General features: G+C 44.4%; 1 protein-coding gene across 3 annotated transcripts in view; it reads right to left on the minus strand.

Moving 5' to 3' along the window:
* necab3 (N-terminal EF-hand calcium binding protein 3) overlaps positions 1 to 22167 on the minus strand; it is a 78207-nt gene that overhangs the window by 26414 nt on the left and 29626 nt on the right. For all 3 annotated transcript variants that reach the window (XM_020483949.2, XM_031825679.1, XM_031825680.1), the window contains 3 exons: positions 21345 to 21370; positions 17446 to 17543; positions 3924 to 4060 (listed from right to left, as the gene is read on the minus strand). In XM_020483949.2, the coding sequence (XP_020339538.2) occupies positions 3924 to 4060; positions 17446 to 17543; positions 21345 to 21370 (261 nt within the window). The remainder of the gene's footprint in view (positions 1 to 3923; positions 4061 to 17445; positions 17544 to 21344; positions 21371 to 22167) is intronic.

Genomic DNA, 22167 nt, shown 5'->3' on the forward strand with positions numbered 1-22167 from the left:
TAGCAGCAGTAGACGGTAGCAGCAGTAGACGGTAACAGCAGTAGACGGTAGCAGCAGTAGACGGAAGCAGCAGTAGACGGAAGCAGCAGTAGACGGAAGCAGCAGTAGACGGAAGCAGCAGAAGACGGAAGCAGCAGTAGACGGAAGCAGCAGTAGACGGAAGCAGCAGTAGGCGGAAGCAGCAGTAGACGGAAGCAGCAGTAGACGGAAGCAGGCGATAGCAGCAGTAGGCAGTAGCAGCAGTAGGCGGTAGCAGCGGCAGGCGGTAGCAGCAGTACACAGTAGACGGTAGCAGCAGCAGGCGGTAGCAGCAGCAGGCGGTAGCAGCAGTAGACGGTATCAGCAGTAGACGGTATCAGCAGTAGACGGTATCAGCAGTAGGCAGTATCAGCAGTAGACGGTATCAGCAGTAGACGGTATCAGCAGTAGACGGTATCAGCAGTAGACGGTATCAGCAGTAGACGGTATCAGCAGTAGACGGTATCAGCAGTAGACGGTATCAGCAGTAGACGGTATCAGCAGTAGACGGTAGCAGCAGTAGACGGTAGCAGCAGTAGACGGTAGCAGCAGTAGACGGTAGCAGCAGTAGACGGTAGCAGCAGTAGACGGTAGCAGCAGTAGACGGTAGCAGCAGTAGACGGTAGCAGCAGTAGACGGTAGCAGCAGTAGACGGTAGCAGCAGTAGACAGTAGCAGCAGTAGACGGTAGCAGCAGTAGGCAGTATCAGCAGTAGACGGAAGCAGCAGTAGGCGATAGCAGCAGTAGACGGAAGCAGGAGCAGGTGATAGCAGCAGTAGGCAGTAGCAGCAGTAGACGGAAGCAGCAGTAGACGGAAGCAGCAGTAGACGGAAGCAGCAGTAGACGGAAGCAGCAGTAGACGGAAGCAGCAGTAGACGGAAGCAGGAGCAGGCGATAGCAGCAGTAGGCAGTAGCAGCAGTAGGCAGTAGCAGCAGTAGGCGGTAGCAGCAGTAGGCGGTAGCAGCAGTAGGCGGTAGCAGCAGTAGGCGGCAGTAGACAGTAGATCGTAGCAGCAGTAGACGGTAGCAGCAGAAGGCGGTAGCAGCAGAAGGCGGTAGCAGCAGTAGGCGGTAGCAGCAGTAGACAGTAGATGGTAGCAGCAGTAGGCGGTAGCAGCAGTAGGCGGTAGCAGCAGTAGACAGAATCAGCAGTAGACAGAATCAGCAGTAGACAGAATCAGCAGTAGACAGTATCAGCAGTAGACAGTATCAGCAGTAGACGGAAGCAGCAGTAGACGGAAGCAGCAGTAGACGGAAGCAGCAGTAGACGGAAGCAGCAGTAGACGGAAGCAGCAGTAGACGGAAGCAGCAGTAGACGGAAGCAGCAGTAGACGGAAGCAGCAGTAGACGGAAGCAGCAGTAGACGGAAGCAGCAGTAGACGGAAGCAGGCGATAGCAGCAGTAGGCGGTAGCAGCAGTAAGCGGTAGCAGCAGCAGGCGGTAGCAGCAGTAGGCGGTAGCAGCAGTACACAGTAGACGGTAGCAGCAGCAGACAGTAGCAGCAGCAGGCGGTAGCAGCAGTAGACGGTAGCAGCAGTAGACGGTAGCAGCAGTAGACGGTAGCAGCAGTAGACGGTAGCAGCAGTAGACGGTAACAGCAGTAGACGGTAACAGCAGTAGACGGTAACAGCAGTAGGCGGTATCAGCAGTAGACGGTATCAGCAGTAGACGGTATCAGCAGTAGACGGTAGCAGCAGTAGACGGTAGCAGCAGTAGACGGTAGCAGCAGTAGACGGTAGCAGCAGTAGACGGTATCAGCAGTAGACGGTAGCAGCAGTAGACGGTAGCAGCAGTAGACGGTAGCAGCAGTAGACGGTAGCAGCAGTAGACGGTAGCAGCAGTAGACGGTAGCAGCAGTAGACGGAAGCAGCAGTAGACGGAAGCAGCAGTAGACGGAAGCAGCAGTAGACGGAAGCAGCAGTAGACGGAAGCAGCAGTAGACGGAAGCAGCAGTAGACGGAAGCAGGAGCAGGCGATAGCAGCAGTAGGCAGTAGCAGCAGTAGACGGAAGCAGGAGCAGGTGATAGCAGCAGTAGGCAGTAGCAGCAGTAGACGGAAGCAGCAGTAGACGGAAGCAGCAGTAGACGGAAGCAGCAGTAGACGGAAGCAGCAGTAGACGGAAGCAGGAGCAGGCGATAGCAGCAGTAGGCAGTAGCAGCAGTAGGCGATAGCAGCAGTAGACGGAAGCAGGAGCAGGCGATAGCAGCAGTAGGCAGTAGCAGCAGTAGGCGGTAGCAGCAGTAGGCGGTAGCAGCAGTAGGCGGTAGCAGTAGTAGGCGATAGCAGCAGTAAACTGTAGGCAGTAGCATCAGTAGACAGTAGACTGGAGCAGCAGTGGTAGCAGATGGTAGCAGTAGGCGGTAGCAGCAGTAGACGGTAGCAGTAGTAGACGGAAGCAGGAGCAGGCGATAGCAGCAGTAAACGGTAGGCAGTAGCATCAGTAGACAGTAGACTGGAGCAGCAGTAGCAGCAGCAGACGGTAGCAGCAGTAGGCGGAAGCAGCAGTAGACAGTAGCAGTAGAAGCCAGTAGCAGCAAGTAGACAGTAGACGGTAGCATCAGACAGTAGAAGGTAGCATCAGTAGGCAGTAGTAGCAATAGACGTAGCAGCAGTAGACAGTAGCAGTAGAAGCCAGTAGCAGCAGCAGGCGGAAGCAGCAGTAGACAGTAGAATCAGACAGTAGAAGGTAGCATCAGTAGGCAGTAGTAGCAATAGACATAGCAGCAGTAGACAGTAGCAGCAATAAATGGTAGCAGCAGTAGACGGTAGGCAGCAGCAGTACATTGGTCCAACCAAAACACAACAAAGAAGGGTGAAAGCGATTTTGTGGATAGTTCCAATTCCAAATGACAAGCCCAACATTGTAATTATCCCGCTGGGAAGTGGAGGACATGGTGTTGACTGCTCAGGGCTGACCCTAACCATTCATAGATTAAGTGTGTGTGTTTATGTATGTGTGTAACAGAGTAAATTGTGTGTGCATGTGCATCTGAGTCTGTGGGTGTCTCTGTGTGTGCATTTGTGTGACAGAGTAGATGGATGGAGAAACATTGTTTTCTCCAGCAGGTTAAGACTCTGTGTGCCTGCCTGTCCCGCTGACAGAGCAGAAGGAGTGTATGACTGGGACACTTCTACTGCTGGGCCAGTTAGCAGCCCCAAAGGGCACTGTAGCGCATAGAGGACTACCACAGATGAACAGAAAGGAGGCGCCATAGTATTTAGTAATGCGGTGGTGCCATAGTATTTAGTAATGAGGTGGTGCCTTGGTATTTAGTAATGAGGTGGCGCCAGAGTATTTAATAATGAGGTGGTGCCATAGTATTTAGTAATGAGGTAGTGCCATAGTATTTAGTAACGAGGTGGTGCCATAATGTTTAGTAATGAGGTGGTGCCATAGTATTTAGTAGTGAGATGGTGCCATAGTGTTTAGTAATGAGGTGGTTCAATAGTATTTAGTAACGAGGTGGTGCCATAATGTTTAGTAATGAGGTGGTGCCATAGTATTTAGTAGTGAGGTGGTTCCAGTGTTTAGTAATGAGGTGGTTCCATAGTATTTAGGAATGAGGTGGTGCCATAGTATTTAGTAATGAGGTAGTGCCATAGTATTTAGTAGTGAGGTGGTTCCATAGTATTTAGTAATGAGGTGGTGCCATAGTATTTAGTAATGTGGTGGTGTGCTTTCACCATGTGCTGCCCCTCGCTAACAATACCGCTACAGAATTATTTAGTAGTGACTTTGTGGCTGGAATGGTGTTGAGAGGTGAGGTAATTTCATAGTTTTTTAAAGTAGTGAGGTGCAGCTGGTGTGGTGTTGATTCCTGAGGTGCTGTTGTGTATTTGAGACTGGGTATTCAGTAGTATGGTGCTGCCATAGTCTTTAGGTGTGTTGAGCCCTAGTGACTCACGGTGCAGGGCTGCTTTGCTCCTCCACAGCCTCCATGGCACACTGCAGGGACATTTGAAGAGAGAGCAGCTGGCTGGAGGTCTCCCTCAGCATGAAGCGGGTCACAAACTGTCCCAGCACAGAGGAGCCCTGGTACTCCTAACGAGGGAGAGATGGGGGAGAGGAGATGGGGATAGAGGAGAGTAGGAGGGGTGGGAGAGAGGGGGTAGAAGAGTGGGCAGAGGATAGGTAGGGAAAGGTGGGGGAGAGGGGAGCAGGGGTGGGGAGACACAGGAGGGGAGTAAGAGAGAAAGGGAGCGAGAGGGAACAGGTTGGCAACCTTTATTCGGAAAACCCTAATTCATTCTAAAAGCTGTTATGCTCACGACAGCTACAGCATCAAGAGATAAGGGTGAAAGCTCATAAGATGTTTTACTCCAATTCAATCGCTATGTTTCACAGCATGCATGATTCTTAGCCATTTCAAATATTGAACGGTTTTCATTAAAAAAAGAAAACATCTATTCCATCTTTAACTAGTGGGAGACTCGTCGTAACAAGACTGTAATTTAAGCCGACCTAGAGGAATGGTGCAGGATGGTTAATGGAGTAATTGTAGTGGAGCACCCCACTAGAATGTACAATGACAACCTAGTAGTGTCCCAAAAGGCACGCTATTCCCTACATAGTGCACTACTTTTGACCCTTATTAAAGCCCTATGAGCAATGGTCAAAAGTAGTGCCCTATATGGTGAATAGGGTGCAATTTAGGAGGCTACCCTTGCTACTGTTGATTAATACCATGGGGGAATTCTAGTCTAGGGCCTTGGTGATGACATTTATGACAGAGTACAGCTGCTAACAATCGCTAGTGAAAACCTCTATGGATTTCCTTCTGACAGTGAATAAGAAAGTGCATGAATGAATGGGGCTTTAATTGTGTCAGGGTGCATAATTATGCAGTAAAAGCCCTCTTTTTCTAACAGGGATAGCTGGGTTTTCTCCTTCCTTCACTGATGTGCTTCACTGATTCCTGGGCTGGCTAATATACGTCTCCGTCACAGATAAGAAAGAAAAAAAGTTATCTTCTTGAGGTAGATTCGATAATACTTTCTTTTAATGTCTGATATTAAAGTCTTCTTATTATTGTACAGTTGGCTAATCATTGAAATCTGGTCTCATTCATAAAATAGTTTGTTGCCTAAATACAACAGTTACTTACAAATGTAAAAAAATACATTGACAATTGACAATAATTTACAACAGCTTACAAATGGTGAACAAATGAATGAATTGTGGTTTGTAAGAAATGTATAGTCACACTGTAACGTCTCTCGTCGGAAGGCATGGACAAAACGCAGCGTGGTAAGTGTTCATGATTCTTTATTACTCAAAAACACTCGAACAAAGTGAAAAAACAAAAAACAGTTCTGTCAGGTTCAGACACTAAACAGAAAATAACTACCCACAAAATACAGGTGGGAAAAAAGCTACCTAAGTATGATTCCCAATCAGAGACAGCAATAGAAAGCTGCCTCTGATTGGGAACCTCACTCGGCCAAAAACAAAGAAATAGGAAACATAGAATGCCCACCCTAATCACACCCTGACCTAACCAAATAGAGAAATAAAACGTCTCTAAGGTCAGGGCGTGACACACACCTTGAAATAAAGTTTTACAATAGATTCAACCAAATGACCATGATCTTTAGATCCCAGACTCCAAGGTTTGTCCAACATGTTGATTTTTGTCATAGTCTTCACATTTTTCTTTTTGGATAATATCAACCATAAAGATAATAAATAGGCAACTGAAAGAAAAGGCACCTTGTATTGGAGTTTTTAATATGTCCTTTACGAACCAAGGTAGGTCTACTTAGTTTCTCACCTATTCCTATCTGTAGAAAACGTGTATGCAATAATTAACTATATAAATCCAAAAACATATAGCTGGCATATGAAGGCATCACTGAAATGTAAGGCCATTTACAGGGCCTTCATAAAGTATTCACACCCCTTTATTTTGTCCACATTTTGTTGTGTTACAGCCTTAATTAAACATTGATTACATTTAGATTTGTTTTGTAACTGGTCTACACACAAAACCCCATAATGTCAAAGTAGAATTGTTTTTTGATATTTTTTACATATTAGTTCAAAGTTAAAAACTGAAATGTCGAGTCAATAAGTATTCAACCCCTTTGTAATGGCAAGCCTAAACACGTTCAGGAGTAATGTGCTTAACAGGTCACATAATAAGCATGGACTCATGATTTTTGAATGACTACCTCATCTCTGTACCCCGCACATCCAATTATCTGTAAGGTCCCTCAGTCGAGCAGTGATCCCTGTAGCCGGTCTCATCATCGTCGGTTATCAGGCCTACCACCGTCGTGCATCTGCAAACTTAATGATGTTGTTGGAGTCGTGCGCAGCCATGTAGTCTTGGGTGAACAGGGAGTACACGAAGGGACTAAGCACGCACCCCTAAGGGGCCCCCGTGTTGAGGGTCAGTGTGGCGTATGTGTTGTTGCCTACCCTCAAGCATTGTGGTGGTTTCATGTTATGGGTATGCTTGTCATCATTAAGGATCGGCATCGCGTCTACGAGACAGTTGTAAATCGTGCAGCGTGTTATGTCAAGATCGCAGATTTCAGAGAAACAACAAATATCGGTACATATAAGTGTCTTATATCGGCTGAAAGCTTAACAGGAATTTAATATAACTGCACTGTCCAATTTACACTAGCTATTACTGCAAAAAGAATGCCATGCTATTGTTTGAGGAGAGCTCCTAACAAAACACTTTTCACCGCGATAGGTTTGATAAATTCACCACTGAAGGTGAAATGTGTACTTACATTCTGAAATCTTGCTCTGATTTATCATCCAAAGGGTTCCAGAGATACCGTGAAGTGTTGTTTTGTTAGAAAAAAAAATCATTTTTCATATCCTAAAAAAGGTCCATATAGCTTGCACAATTGATTTTCTATTTCCACTCGTTCAATTTGCAAAGAAAGGAATCTGTGAAAATCTCACCCTAAACGTTGTATCAACAAGTGAAATCACGTTCGTATGTATTCCTCAGAGATCCTAGAACATAACAAGACTTCGCTATATCATTAGGGGTGTAGTATATCCTATAGGACACCATATTTGGTCAGAGAGCGAAGCCTTCATGGCACGCCGACGATGCCGGCGGCCATCACTTGAACGGCTATATCTTTGTCAAATAAGCACCAACCGGGATCAAACAAAGCTAGCTAGATAACCAATGAGCTGGGCTTTACGGAAGTATCCGGAAACCATGTATATATCGTAAAATGCAGCTACTAACCTTGTACGACAGCAGGCCTTTTCATTTTGGACAAAAATTACAAGGATATTCAGAGTTATGAAAACTAGTTGTTTTGCAAATGTTGATCTTATAATATGGCTACTAATACTTTGAAAGCTAAATCAAAGTCACTGCGATAGTGCAAAATGATAAAGCACTCAGGAAAAACTAGGAGAGTGAAGGGCATTTACCAGCAGCAGGTTCGGCAGAAGCTAGAAGGAAGGCGACACCGAACGCCTGAGCTGGACAGAATGGGGAGCCAAAGTGAAGGCTGGTGTGATTCACTGGGAGATTAATTCACCTTTCAGCAGGAAAATAACCTAAAACACAAGGCCACATCTACACTGGAGTTGCATACCAAGAAGACAGAGAATGTTCCGGAGTAGCAGAGTTACAGTTTTGAAAATGGTTGCCTAGCAATGATCAACAACCAATTTGACAGAGCTTGAATAATTTAGGAAAGAATAATGAGCAAATGTTGCACAATCCAGCTGTGGCAAGCTCTTAGAGACTTACTATGAAAGACTCACAGCTGTAATTGCTGCCAAACGTGATTCTAACATGTATTGGGGGTTGAATGCTTACAGTATCTAATCAAGATACTGTATTTTAGTGTTTTATTTTTATATACACTACCGTTCAAAAGTTTGGGGTCACTTAGAAAAGTCCTTGTTTTTGAAAGAAAAGCACATTTGAGAAACAGACGCCTCACAAGTCCTCAACTGGCAGCTTCATTAAATAATACCCGCAAAACACCAGTCTCAACGTCAACAGTGAAGAGGCATCTCCGGGATGCTGGCCTTCTAGGCAGAGTTCTTCTGTCCAGTGGCTGTAGTCTTTTGCCCATCTTAATATTTTATTTTTATTGTCCAGTCTGAAATATGGCTTTTTCTTCCCGGAGTCGCCTCTTCACTGTTGACATTGAGACTGGTGTTTTGCGTGTACTTTTTAATGAAGCCGCCAGTTGAGGACTTGTGAGGCGTCTGTTTCTCAAACTAGACACTCTAATGTACTTGTCCGCTTGCTCAGTTGTGCACTGGGGCCTCCCACTCCTCTTTCTATTCTGGTTAGAGACAGTTTGCGCTGTTCTGTGAATGGAGTAGTACACAGCGTTGTACGAGATCTTCAGTTTCTTGGCAATTTCTCACATGGAATAGCCTTCATTTCTCAGAACAAGAATAGACTGACGAGTTTCAGAAGAAAGTTATTTGTTCCATTTTGAGCCTGTAATCGAACCCACAAATGCTGATGCTCCAGATACTCAACTAGTCTAAAGAAGGCCAGTTGTATTGCTACTTTAATCAGTACAACAGTTTTCAGCTGTGCTAACATAATTGCAAAATGGTTTTCTGATGATCAATTAGCCTTTTAAAATTATAAACTTGGATTAGCTAACACAACGTGCCATTGGAACATAGGAGTGATGGTTGCTGATAATGGGCCTCTGTACGCCTATGTAGATATTCCATAAAAAACATCTTCAGTTTCCAGGTGCAAAAGTAATTTACAACATTAACAATGTCTACACTGTATTTCTGATCAATTTGATGTTATTTTAAATGGACAAAAAATGTGCTTTTCTTTCAATAACAAGGGCATTTCTAAGTGACCCCAAACTTTTGAATGGTAGTGTATATTTTAACAAATGTTAGAATTTTTCTTCCAGTTCGACATTTTGTGTAGATCGTTAACAAAAAAAAAAGACAAATCCATTTTAATCCCACTTTGTAACATAACAAAATGTGGAAAAAGTCAAGGGGTGTGAATACTTTCTGAAGGCACTATATAACCTCTGGTGTATCATGAAGGAAACCTGACTGAAACACTGACAATGTGCAGTGGTAAAATCGTGTGTCGGGGAGATATACACTGAACAAAAATATAAATGCAGGATGTGAAGTGTTGTTCCCATGTTTCATGAGTTGAAATAAAAGATCTCAGAACAGTTCCATATCCACAAAAAGCTTATTCCTCTCAAATTTTGTGTACAAATTTGTTTACATCCCTGTTAGTTAGCATTTCTCCTTTGATATGAAAATCCATCTGACAGGTGTGGCATATCAAGAAGCTAATTAAACAGCATGATCATTACAAAATCAAATCAAATTTATTTGTCACATACACATGGTTAGCAGATGTTAATGCGAGTGTAGCGAAATGCTTGTGCTTCTAGTTCCGACAATGCAGTAATAACCAACAAGTAATCGAACCTAACAATTCCAAAACTACTACCTTATACACACAAGTGTAAAGGGATAAAGATTATGTACATAAAGATATGAATGAGTGATGGTACAGAACGGCATAGGAAAGATGCAGTAGATGGTATCGAGTACAGTATATACATATGAGATGAGTATGTAAACAAAGTGGCATAGTTAAAGTGGCTAGTGATACATGTATTACATAAGGATGCAGTCGATGATATAGAGTACAGTATCTACGTATGCATATGAGATGAATAATGTAGGGTAAGTAACATTATATAAGGTAGCATTGTTTAAAGTGGCTAGTGATATATTTACATCATTTCCCATCAATTCCCATGATTAAAGTGGCTGGAGTAGAGTCAGTGGCATTGACAGTGTGTTGGCAGTAGCCACTCAATGTTAGTGGTGGCTGTTTAACAGTCTGATGGCCTTGAGATAGAAGCTGTTTTTCAGTCTCTCGGTCCCAGCTTTGATGCACCTGTACTGACCTCGCCTTCTGGATGACAGCGGGGTGAACAGGCAGTGGCTCGGGTGGTTGATGTCCTTGATGATCTTTATGGCCTTCCTGTAGCATCGGGTGGTGTAGGTGTCCTGGAGGGCAGGTAGTTTGCCCCCGGTGATGCGTTGTGCAGACCTCACTACCCTCTGGAGAGCCTTACGGTTGAGGGCGGTGCAGTTGCCATACCAGGCGGTGATACAGCCCGCCAGGATGCTCTCGATTGTGCATCTGTAGAAGTTTGTGAGTGCTTTTGGTGACAAGCCGAATTTCTTCAGCCTCCTGAGGTTGAAGAGGCGCTGCTGCGCCTTCTTCACGATGCTGTCTGTGTGAGTGGACCAATTCAGTTTGTCTGTGATGTGTATGCCGAGGAACTTAAAACTTGCTACCCTCTCCACTACTGTTCCATCGATGTGGATAGGGGGTGTTCCCTCTGCTGTTTCCTGAAGTCCACAATCATCTCCTTAGTTTTGTTGACGTTGAGTGTGAGGTTATTTTCCTGACACCACACTCCGAGGGCCCTCACCTCCTCCCTGTAGGCCGTCTCGTCGTTGTTGGTAATCAAGCCTACCACTGTTGTGTCGTCCGCAAACTTGATGATTGAGTTGGAGGCGTGCGTGGCCACGCAGTCGTGGGTGAACAGGGAGTACAGGAGAGGGCTCAGAACGCACCCTTGTGGGGCCCCAGTGTTGAGGATCAGCGGGGAGGAGATGTTGTTGCCTACCCTCACCACCTGGGGGCGGCCCGTCAGGAAGTCCAGTACCCAGTTGCACAGGGCGGGGTCGAGACCCAGGGTCTCGAGCTTGATGACGAGCTTGGAGGGTACTATGGTGTTGAATGCCGAGCTGTAGTCGATGAACAGCATTCTCACATAGGTATTCCTCTTGTCCAGATGGGTTAGGGCAGTGTGCAGTGTGGTTGAGATTGCATCGTCTGTGGACCTATTTGGGCGGTAAGCAAATTGGAGTGGGTCAAGGGTGTCAGGTAGGGTGGAGGTGATATGGTCCTTGACTAGTCTCTCAAAGCACTTCATGATGACGGATGTGAGTGCTACGGGGCGGTAGTCGTTTAGCTCAGGTACCTTAGCTTTCTTGGGAACAGGAACAATGGTGGCCCTCTTGGAGCATGTGGGAACAGCAGACTGGTATAGGGATTGGTTGAATATGTCCGTAAACACACCGGCCAGCTGGTCTGCGCATGCTCTGAGGGCGCGGCTGGGGATGCCGTCTGGGCCTGCAGCCTTGCGAGGGTTAACACGTTTAAATGTCTTACTCACTTCGGCTGCAGTGAAGGAGAGACCGCATGTTTTCGTTGCAGGCCGTGTCAGTGGCACTGTATTGTCCTCAAAGCGGGCAAAAAGGTTGTTTAGTCTGCCTGGGAGCAAGACATCCTGGTCCGTGACTGGGCTGGGTTTCTTCCTGTAGTCCGTGATTGACTGTAGACCCTGCCACATGCCTCTTGTGTCTGAGCCGTTGAATTGAGATTCTACTTTGTCTCTGTACTGGCGCTTAGCTTGTTTGATAGCCTTGCGGAGGGAATAGCTGCACTGTTTGTATTCAGTCATGTTACCAGACACCTTGCCCTGATTAAAAGCAGTGGTTCGCGCCTTCAGTTCCACACGAATGCTGCCATCAATCCACGGTTTCTGGTTGGGGAATGTTTTAATCGTTGCTATGGGAACGACATCTTCAACGCACGTTCTAATGAACTCGCACACCGAATCAGCGTATTCGTCAATGTTGTTGGCTGACGCAATACGAAACATCTCCCAGTCCACGTGATGGAAGCAGTCTTGGAGTGTGGAGTCAGCTTGGTCGGACCAGCGTTGGACAGACCTCAGCGTGGGAGCTTCTTGTTTTAGTTTCTGTCTGTAGGCAGGGATCAACAAAATGGAGTCGTGGTCAGCTTTTCCGAAAGGGGGGCGGGGCAGGGCCTTATATGCGTCGCGGAAGTTAGAGTAACAATGATCCAGGGTCTTTCCACCCCTGGTTGCGCAATCGATATGCTGATAAAATTTAGGGAGTCTTGTTTTCAGATTAGCCTTGTTAAAATCCCCAGCTACAATGAATGCAGCCTCCGGATAAATCGTTTCCAGTTTGCAGAGAGTTAAATAAAGTTCGTTCAGAGCCATCGATGTGTCTGCTTGGGGGGGGATATATACGGCTGTGATTATAATCGAAGAGAATTCTCTTGGTAGATAATGCGGTCTACATTTGATTGTGAGGAATTCTAAAATCAGGTTAACAGAAGGATTTGAGTTCCTGTATGTTTCTTTCATCACACCATGTCACGTTGGCCATAAGGCATACGCCCCCGCCCCTCTTCTTACCAGAAAGATGTTCGTTTCTGTCCGCGCGATGCGTGGAGAAACCCGCTGGCTGCACCGCTTCGGATTGCGTCTCTCCAGTGAGCCACGTTTCCGTGAAACAGAGAACGTTACAGTCTCTGATGTCCCTCTGGAATGCTACCCTTGCTCGGATTTCATCAACCTTGTTGTCAAGAGACTGGACATTGGCAGGAAGAATGCTAGGGAGTGGTGCACGATGTGCCCGTCTCCGGAGTCTGACCAGAAGACCGCTTCGTTTCCCTCTTTTTCTGAGTCGTTTTTTTGGGTCGCTGCATGGGAACCATCCCGTGGCGCTGGTTGTAGGACAGAACACAGGATCCGCATCGCGAAAAACATATTCTTGGTCGTACTGGTGGTGAGTTGACGCTGATCTTATATTCAGTAGTTCTTCTCGGCTGTATGTGATGAAACCTAAGATGACCTGGGGTACTAGTGTAAGAAATAACACGTAAAAAAACAAAAAACTGCATAGTTTCCATCTCTGTCGGCGCCGGAAGTGCACCTTGTGCTGGGGGTCAATAAACAGCCACTCCAAAAAGTGCAGTTTTTTTCACATCACAATAAAACAAATGTCTCAAGTTGAGGGAGAGTGCAATTGGCATGCTAATTGCAGGAATGTCTACCAGAGCTGTTGCCAGAGAATTGAACGTTAATTTCTCTACCATAAGCCACCTCCAACATCGTTTTAGAGAATTTGGCAGTATGTCCAACCGGCCTCAAACACAGACCACGTGTAACCATACCAGCCCAGGACCTCCACATCCACCTTATTCACCTGCGGGATTGTCTCAGACCAGCCACCTGGACAGCTGATGATACTGTGGGTTTGCAAAACTGTCAGAAACGTCTCAGGGAAGCTCATCTACGTGCTCGGCGTAATCACCAGGGTCTTGACCTGACTGCAGTTCGGCGTCGTAACCGACATCAGTGGGCAAATACTCACCTTAGAGGGCCACTGGCATGCTGGAGCAGTGTGCTCTTCATGGATGAATCCCAGTTAACTGTACCGGGCAGATGGCAGACAGCATGTATGGCATCATGAACAGAGTGACCCATGGTTACAGTAGGGTTATGGTATAGGCAGGCATAAGCTACAGACACAATTGAATTTTATCGATGGCAATTTGAATGCACAGAGATACCGTGACAAGATCACGAGACCCATTGTCGTGCCATTCATCCGCCGCCATCACCTCATGTTTCAGCATCATAATGCACGGCCATGTCTCAAGGATCTGTACACAATTCCCGAAAGCTGAAAATGTACCAGTTCTTCCATGGCGCATGTTTGTGACGATCTGGATCGACCTGTATGACACCTTGTTCCTGTTCCCGCAAATATCTAGCAACTCCGCATAACCATTGAAGAGGAGTGGGACAACATTCCACAGGCCACAATCAACAGCCTGATCAACTCTATGTGAAGGAGATGTGTCGCGCTGCATGAGGCAAATGGTGGTCACACCAGGTACTGACTGATTTTCTGATCCACACCCCTACCTTTTTTTAAAGATACCTGTGACCAACAGATACAGTGCCTTGCGAAAGTATTCGGCCCCCTTGAACTTTGCGACCTTTTACCACATTTCAGGCTTCAAACATAAAGATATAAAACTGTATTTTTTTGTGAAGATTCAACAACAAGTGGGACACAATCATGAAGTGGAACGACATTTATTGGATATTTCAAACTTTTTTAACAAATCAAAAACTGAAAAATTGGGCGTGCAAAATTATTCAGCCCCCTTAAGTTAATACTTTGTAGCGACACCTTTTGCTGCGATTACAGCTGTAAGTCATTTGGGGTATGTCTCTATCAGTTTTGCACATCGAGAGACTGAAATCTTTTCCCATTCCTCCTTGCAAAACAGCTCGAGCTCAGTGAGGTTGGATGGAGAGCATTTGTGAACAGCAGTTTTCAGTTCTTTCCACAGATTCTCAATTGGATTCAGGTCTGGACTTTGACTTGGCCATTCTAACACCTGGATATGTTTATTTTTTAACCATTCCATTGTAGATTTTGCTTTATGTTTTGGATCATTGTCTTGTTGGAAGACAAATCTCCATCCCAATCTCAGGTCTTTTGCAGACTCCATCAGGTTCTTCCAGAATGGTCCTGTATTTGGCTCCATCCATCTTCCCATCAATTTTAACCATCTTCCCTGTCCCTGCTGAAGAAAATCAGGCCCAAACCATGATGCTGCCACCACCATGTTTGACAGTGGGGATGGTGTGTTCAGGGTGATGCGCTGTGTTGCTTTTACGCCAAACATAACGTTTTGCATTGTTGCCAAAAAGTTCAATTTTGGTTTCATCTGACCAGAGCACCTTCTTCCACATGTTTGGTGTGTCTCCCAGGTGGCTTGTGGCAAACTTTAACCGACACTTTTTATGGATATCTTTAAGAAATGGCTTTCTTCTTGCCACTCTTCCATAAAGGCCAGATTTGTGCAATATACGACTGATTGTTGTCCTATGGACAGAGTCTCCCACCTCAGCTGTAGATCTCTGCAGTTCATCCAGAGTGATCATGGGCCTCTTGGCTGCATCTCTGATCAGTCTTCTCCTTGTATGAGCTGAAAGTTTAGAGGGACGGCCAGGTCTTGGTAGATTTGCAGTGGTTTGATACTCCTTCCATTTCAATATTATCGCTTGCACAGTGCTCCTTGGGATGTTTAAAGCTTGGGAAATCTTTTTGTATCCAAATCCGGCTTTAAACTTCTTCACAACAGTATCTCGGACCTGCCTGGTGTGTTCCTTGTTCTTCATGATGCTCTCTGCGCTTTTAACGGACCTCTGAGACTATCACAGTGCAGGTGCATTTATACGGAGACTTGATTACACACAGGTGGATTGTATTTATCATCATTAGTCATTTAGGTCAACATTGGATCATTCAGAGATCCTCACTGAACTTCTGGAGAGAGTTTGCTGCACTGAAAGTAAAGGGGCTGAATAATTTTGCACGCCCAATTTTTAAGTTTTTGATTTGTTAAAAAAGTTTGAAATATCCAATAAATGTCGTTCCACTTCATGATTGTGTCCCACTTGTTGTTGAATCTTCACAAAAAAATACAGTTTTATATCTTTATGTTTGAAGCCTGAAACGTGGCAAAAGGTCGCAAAGTTCAAGGGGGCCGAATACTTTCGCAAGGCACTGTATATCTGTTTTCCCGGTCACGTGAAATCCATAGATTAGTGTCTAATGAATTTAGTTCAATTGACTGATTACCTTATATGAACTGTAACTTAGTAAAATCTTTGACATTTTTGCATGTGGCGTTTATATTTTTATTCAGTGTATATACTGTACATTTGCTACAATGGGTGACTTAGGAATCCCATCAAGCACTTGGCCATACAATTCCTTTTACATCTTCCCTCTTTAGCCACAATGGGAAGGGCTGACTGTGCACTGCAAAACTCTACAGTTAGCTAGCCAGCTTCCCAATGTTCCTGTATGGGCTCTGGGAAGCTCGATAAAATGTCTCAGCTATAAAAAAAAGCATTATATAGACCATAATATGATGCTAATGAATGCAGATCTGCGTGGCTGGACTATTCCTACACCAATATTGTTGCTTGACTCATCATTTTTATGAGGCACACTAGATTGCCTCCATCTGTGCTGGGGAGCCGTTTCGTCTCAAAGTCATGAATCAGCTGAATGGAGGGAAACTAGCCCTCAGTCCATGGACTGTGGAGTGTTTAATGCTAATACAAAACATAGGTAGGGTACATTTTGTAGCCTATATCGTAAGGTACAGTATATAGCCAGGTGTGTGCCTTTCCAAATCATGTCCAATCAATTGAATTTACCACAGGTGGACTCCAATCAAATTGTAGGAACATCTCAAGCATGATCAATGGAAATAGGATGCGCCTGAGCTCAATTTCGAGTCTCATAGCAAAGGGTCTGAATACTTCTATAAATAAGGTATTTCAGTTTTTGTTTAATAAATTTGCAAAACTGTATGAGGAAAAGGTTTTATTTATACATTCTAGAATAAGGCTGTAACGTAACAAAATGTGTAAAAAGGGGAGGGGTCTGAATACTTTCCAAATGCACTGTATATTCTACATAAGGTATATTCTGTAACCTATATCGTAAGGTATATTCAGCTGGCTTTATCTATACCCTATAGAATATATTATATAGCTCCCATTCAATGGACTGTGTAGCATTTACAGTTCATAATACAAAACATACAGTACCTAGTGAAAGTCTACACACCCTTTGCACAGTTTTCATATTTTGCTGCCTTCAATTTGAGTTTATTTTATTTTTATTAAATTCATTTTTTAAATGTATTGATCTACACAAGCTACTGCACACTTCCAAAGTAAAAGCCAAATTATAGAACATTTATGAGAAAAAAAAAACGGAGATATCTTAATTGAGTATGTCTTCACACCCATGAGTTAATACTTGGTAGCGGCACCTTTGGAAGCCATTACAGCTGTCAATAATTTTGAATAAGATTCTACCAAATTTGCACAAATCTTAGGGCAACATAAGGACAGGAATCCATTGTTTTTGTCAAAATTGCTCAAGATTAGTACATTTGGTTGGGAATCATTGATGGACAGCAATATTCAAACCTCACTGATTTTCACACAAATTTAAGTCGGGTCTGAGACTATTCAGGAACACTCAACACCTCTTGGAAAGCCATTCTGGTGTGTCTTTGGCATAACAATGTGTGTATTGTCCCTCTGAAAAATAAAAAACTATCCCATCGTCAGGTATTCAGAAGACTGAGGTAGGATTCTCTCTCACTTTTTATCTGGGCTATGCTCCTTTCATATTTATTTTGAACCTGACAAAGTCCTGACAAAGTCCTGACAAAGTCCCCAGTACCTGCCGGTGACAAGCATACCGATAACGTGATGCTGCCACCACAGTACTTGAAAAGATACGGGGTAGACTTTCACTAAGCACTGTAGGTATAGAGTATATTCTGTGGCCCACAGTTACCAAGCTGTGAACTCTTGCTTTCACCTATGCAATCCTGTTACATCAGTGATTACTTCAAGGTGCAGAGGAAAGAAGGGTATATTTTCTAAGTATTTTTGAATTCACTCATCTATTTGACAGTAACCCTTGAGCATGGATGGGTATGATGTCTCAAAATAGTTCACACAAAGGTTTACCTCTTTAGTTTTGTCCATGGCCTTCAAGATGGCGACGTTTAGGGTTTCCAGAGCAGAGAGGACATTCATATACTCCCCCAAGTGTTGAGCAAAGTAATCTGAAATAAGCAAACATTTGTTTATTTAACATAGACTCACCAGTTTCTTATACTGTACAGTAAGGTATAAACATAAAAATTCAGTTGGATATCTAATGTGCATGATATCGCAAGAGTTTTCCCTGATAATGACATCTTTGATCTGTCTCTGAAAAATGTATTGACTGATCAAAGAACCAAATAGAATGGTACATTCTGAAACACAAGAGTAGACATTGATTGGATAAACTGTTATAACCACTTATAAAGTCGGAAAAGTAATTAAAGGTCGACTTTGGTCCCGAAAAACTGTCCAAGCTCACCCCTCATCTACATTTTCAAACAGAAATGTGGTGTGCCGTTGGTGGTTCGTCAATGTGTGGTCATGGGCGCCACTGCCGACGTAGTCAGTTCATTAGCAAAGCTAGCCACTTTAGCTATCCAGTATCGACGACGTTGTCCCAGCCGTGAGGGTTAGCTGCTTCCCCAATCAAAAGCCCTGGATTAACACTGAGGTTGGAGCTAAATTAAAAGGACAGGACTACCACATACAGAGCCATCGTAGACAACCCTGGGGATATGGCCAAGGACAGGACTACCACATACAGAGCTTTCGTAGACAACCCTGAGGCTATGGCCAAGGACAGGAATACCACATACAGAGCTTTCGTAGACAACCCTGAGGCTATGGCCAAGGACAGGAATACCACATACAGAGCTTTCGTAGACAACCCTGAGGCTATGGCCAAGGACAGGAATACCACATACAGAGCTTTCGTAGACAACCCTGAGGCTATGGCCAAGGACAGGAATAAGCACAAGAAGTCCCGCTATAACTCTGCAGAGTCATCAAACGAGCAAAAGGACAATATAGGAATAAAGTGGTATCATATTACACAGTCTCTGACGCCTGCCTCAAGTGGCAGGGGCTACAGTCCATTACGGATTACAAAAAGGAAGACCCAACTTTGATCTGCCCAATGATGCCGCTCTACCAGACAAAGTCAATGCATTTTATGCATTGACAACAACAGCATGCTGGGTGTGAGTACCGTCACCGACCCAGATGATTTGGTCATCTCGCTCTTCGAGGCCGAGATGAAAAAGATCTTTAAATCAGGTCAACCCACGCAAGGCCGCGGGGCCGTTCTCAGAGGATATGCAGAACAGCTGCAGAACAACCTCTCCTTGTCCCAGTCTGTAATCTCTACATGTTTAAGATGACCATCATCATTCCTGTTCCCAAGAAATCTAAGGCTTCATGCCACAATGACTATTGCCCTGTAGCACTCACATCTGTAATCATGAAGTGCTTTGAGAGGCTGGTTATGGCACACATTAACTCCATCATCCCAGACACCCTAGATCCACTCCAATTTGCATACCGCCCCAACAGATCCATAGATGACGCAATCTCAATTGCTATCCACACTGCCCTCACCTACCTAGATAAGAGGAATACCTATGTGAGAGTGCTGTTCATGGACTACAGCTCAGCGTTCAACACCATGTTCCCTTCAAAACTCATCACCAAGTATAGGACTCTAGGTCTGAACACCTCCCTCTGCAACTGGTTCCTGGACTTCCTGACGGGCCGCCCCCAGGTGGTGAGGGTAGATAAAATCACCTCCGGCACGCTGACCCTTAACACAGGGGCTCCACAGGGGTGTGTGCTTCAACCTCTCCCTCAACGTCAGCAAGACCAAAGAGCTGATTGTGTACTACAGGAAACAAAGGAGCAAGCACGCCACAATCCACATCGACGGGGCTGCAGTGGAGCAGGTAGACCGCTTCAAGTTCCTCGGTGTCCAAAACACTAAAGACTTAAAATGGTCTAAATACGCACACAGTCGCGAAGAAGACCTCTTCCCCTCAGGAGGTTGAAAAAGTTTGGCATGGGCCCTCAAATCTTTAAAAGGTTCTACAGCTGCACCATTGAGAGCATATTGACTGGCTGCATCACTGCCTAGTGCGGCGATAGCACCGTCTTTGATCGCAGGGCGCTAGAGAGTGTGGTGGGGACAGACCAGTACATTACTGGGGCCGAGCTCCCTGCCATCCAGGACATCTATATCAGGCGGTGTGGTAGGAAGGCCCGGAAAATCATTAGACAACCACTCAAGTCAGACTATTCCCTCTGCTTCCGCACGGCAAGCGGTACCGGTGCATCAAGTCTGGCACCAACAGGCTCTTGAACAGCTTCTATCCCAAGCAATAACACTGATAAAGAGCTAACAAAATAGCTACACGAACTACCTAAATCAATCTTGTATCCTTATTGACATTTTCATTTTTGTCTCTATGCACACTCACAGGTTCCTACACTCACAGGTCCCTACACACTCATACTCTATCATTTACTCACTCACACATAACATGTACATACATTTATACTGACTACAAACACCCACTTACATACAAGCTCAGCGTATGTGTTTATCTTATATCCTGATGCCTAGTCCCCTTATTCAATACATATCTACCTCCATCACTTCAGTATCCATGCACATTGTTAATATAGTATTGGAACTGAACCTGTATATAGTATGCTTACTTAGTTATTGTGTTCTTAATACATCTTCACATTTCTCGTGTTTTTTTTTCTAGTAATACATTGTTATTGATTATTGCATTGTTGGGATTTGAATATGCAAGAAAGACATTTCACTGTACTTGTGTATGTGACATTAAAACATTGGGCTCCCAGGCGGTGCAGTGGTCTAAAGCACTGCATCTCAGGCTAGAGGCATCACATCCGGCCTTTATTGGGAGTCCCATAGGGCGGCGCACAAATGGCCCAGTGTCGTCCATCATTGTAAATAAGAATTTGTTCTCAACCGACTTGCCTAGTTAAATAAAAATATGTGTTGATGTCCTGTCACCTGATTTGATTTTGGACAGAAGCTGTAGAGATTGGTAAGAAATGGAACTTCTGTAGCCAAATATCTTATTCATATAATTCGTTTTTAAGCATTAAATGACCTGGTATTATGGTGCACTGATCAGTCATGCAGTTTATTTTTTGCATTTTTGCCCAAAGTCGACCTTTAAGCCAAAACGCTTAATGAAGTGTGTCAGTGTGCCAACTGTAGTCACACTTGACCATGATAATGTCAACTGTAGTCACACTTGACCATGATAATGTCATCTGTAGTCACACTTGACCATGATAATGTCAACTGTAGTCACACTTGACCATAGTAATGCAACTGTAGTCATACGTGACCATGGTAATGTCAAATGAATCAGGACATTTTAACTTTCACCAATCAAAGAGTGTCCTGGATTTCCTTCACCTATGAAGCAGACATTGACCGATGTCCATTGGACTAACTCCAAGATGACGCAGCGAAGGCACTTACAGTGATGAGAGATAGTTAACTTCAACCTGACGTCAAGCTGCTGCACGACTGACGCTTTTGCCATTCAATAAATTATGCAGCAGATTTATTCTCGGAAGTGAGTGTTTACATGTCTTTGTACTATTCCTTGGCTTTCCAGACCATCTGCCACTCACCTCCATATGCTGGAGATCTAGATGTCTGTCAGGTTACAGTTTATACCCAGACTGATAATAACAGATGATGATCAGCGATGATGCGGATGTTGAAGATGAGAATGGTGATGTGATGACAATAACGAGGAAGATTATGCTAATGTTTGACAGCCTATCACAACAATAAAATACTGACATAGCATGGTTGAGCACAAAAGCTCCACAGGTAAGACCAATGCTTAACTGGAAGTACATTGGGTAGATTGCAGGGTTAATGTGAAGAAAGGATAGGCCACATTAACACAGACAGTAGGCCCAACACTCACCTGAAAGCTTGTCAGTGTCTAGGTTGCTACAATGTAGCAGAAAAGAAAAAGAGGGGAAAGAAAGAGAGTTAATTGAATCATTTATGTCATGGAAGCACGTCGGGTGCCATAAACCCCATGTACTGTAAAACTTTCAGGAATTAATAAGCTCAATAAAAGTTAATAAAATGTGCCAGTTACAATGCTTTCTTCCTAATCATCTTGGAAAAACAGAATCCTTGTTCATCGTAGGAGTACGATGAATTCACCTCACACTTTTTCACTCATAGTGTCTGATTGAAGCCTACAGACTTTGATTAAAGAAATGTGAACTATATCTATTAGTACTATATCTCTTGACACAATGATGAAAATAATCATGGCCTCTAATCCTTCAAGCTGCATACTGGACCCTATTCCAACTAAACTACTGAAAGAGCTACTTCCTGTGCTTGGGCCTCCTATGATGACCATAATAAACGTCTCTCTATCCACCGGATGTGTACCAAACTCACTAAAAGTGGCAGTAATAAAGCCTCTCTTGAAAAAGCCAAACCTTGACCCAGAAAATATAAAAAACTATCGGCCTATAGCGAATCTTCCATTCCTCTCAAAATATTTAGAAAAGGCTGTTAGCAGCAACTCACTGCCTTCCTGAAGACAAACAATGTATACGAAATGCTTCAGTCTGGTTTTAGACCCCATCATAGCACTGAGACTGCCCTTATGAAGGTGGGAGATGACCTTTTAATGGCATCAGACTGAGGCTCTACATCTGTTCTCGTGCTCCTAGACCTTAGTGCTCCTAGACCTTAGTGCTGCTTTTGACACCATCGATCAGCAC

Source organism: Oncorhynchus kisutch, linkage group LG5 (genome assembly GCF_002021735.2).
Source record: "Oncorhynchus kisutch isolate 150728-3 linkage group LG5, Okis_V2, whole genome shotgun sequence".
NCBI classification, from domain to species: Eukaryota; Metazoa; Chordata; class Actinopteri; order Salmoniformes; family Salmonidae; genus Oncorhynchus; species Oncorhynchus kisutch.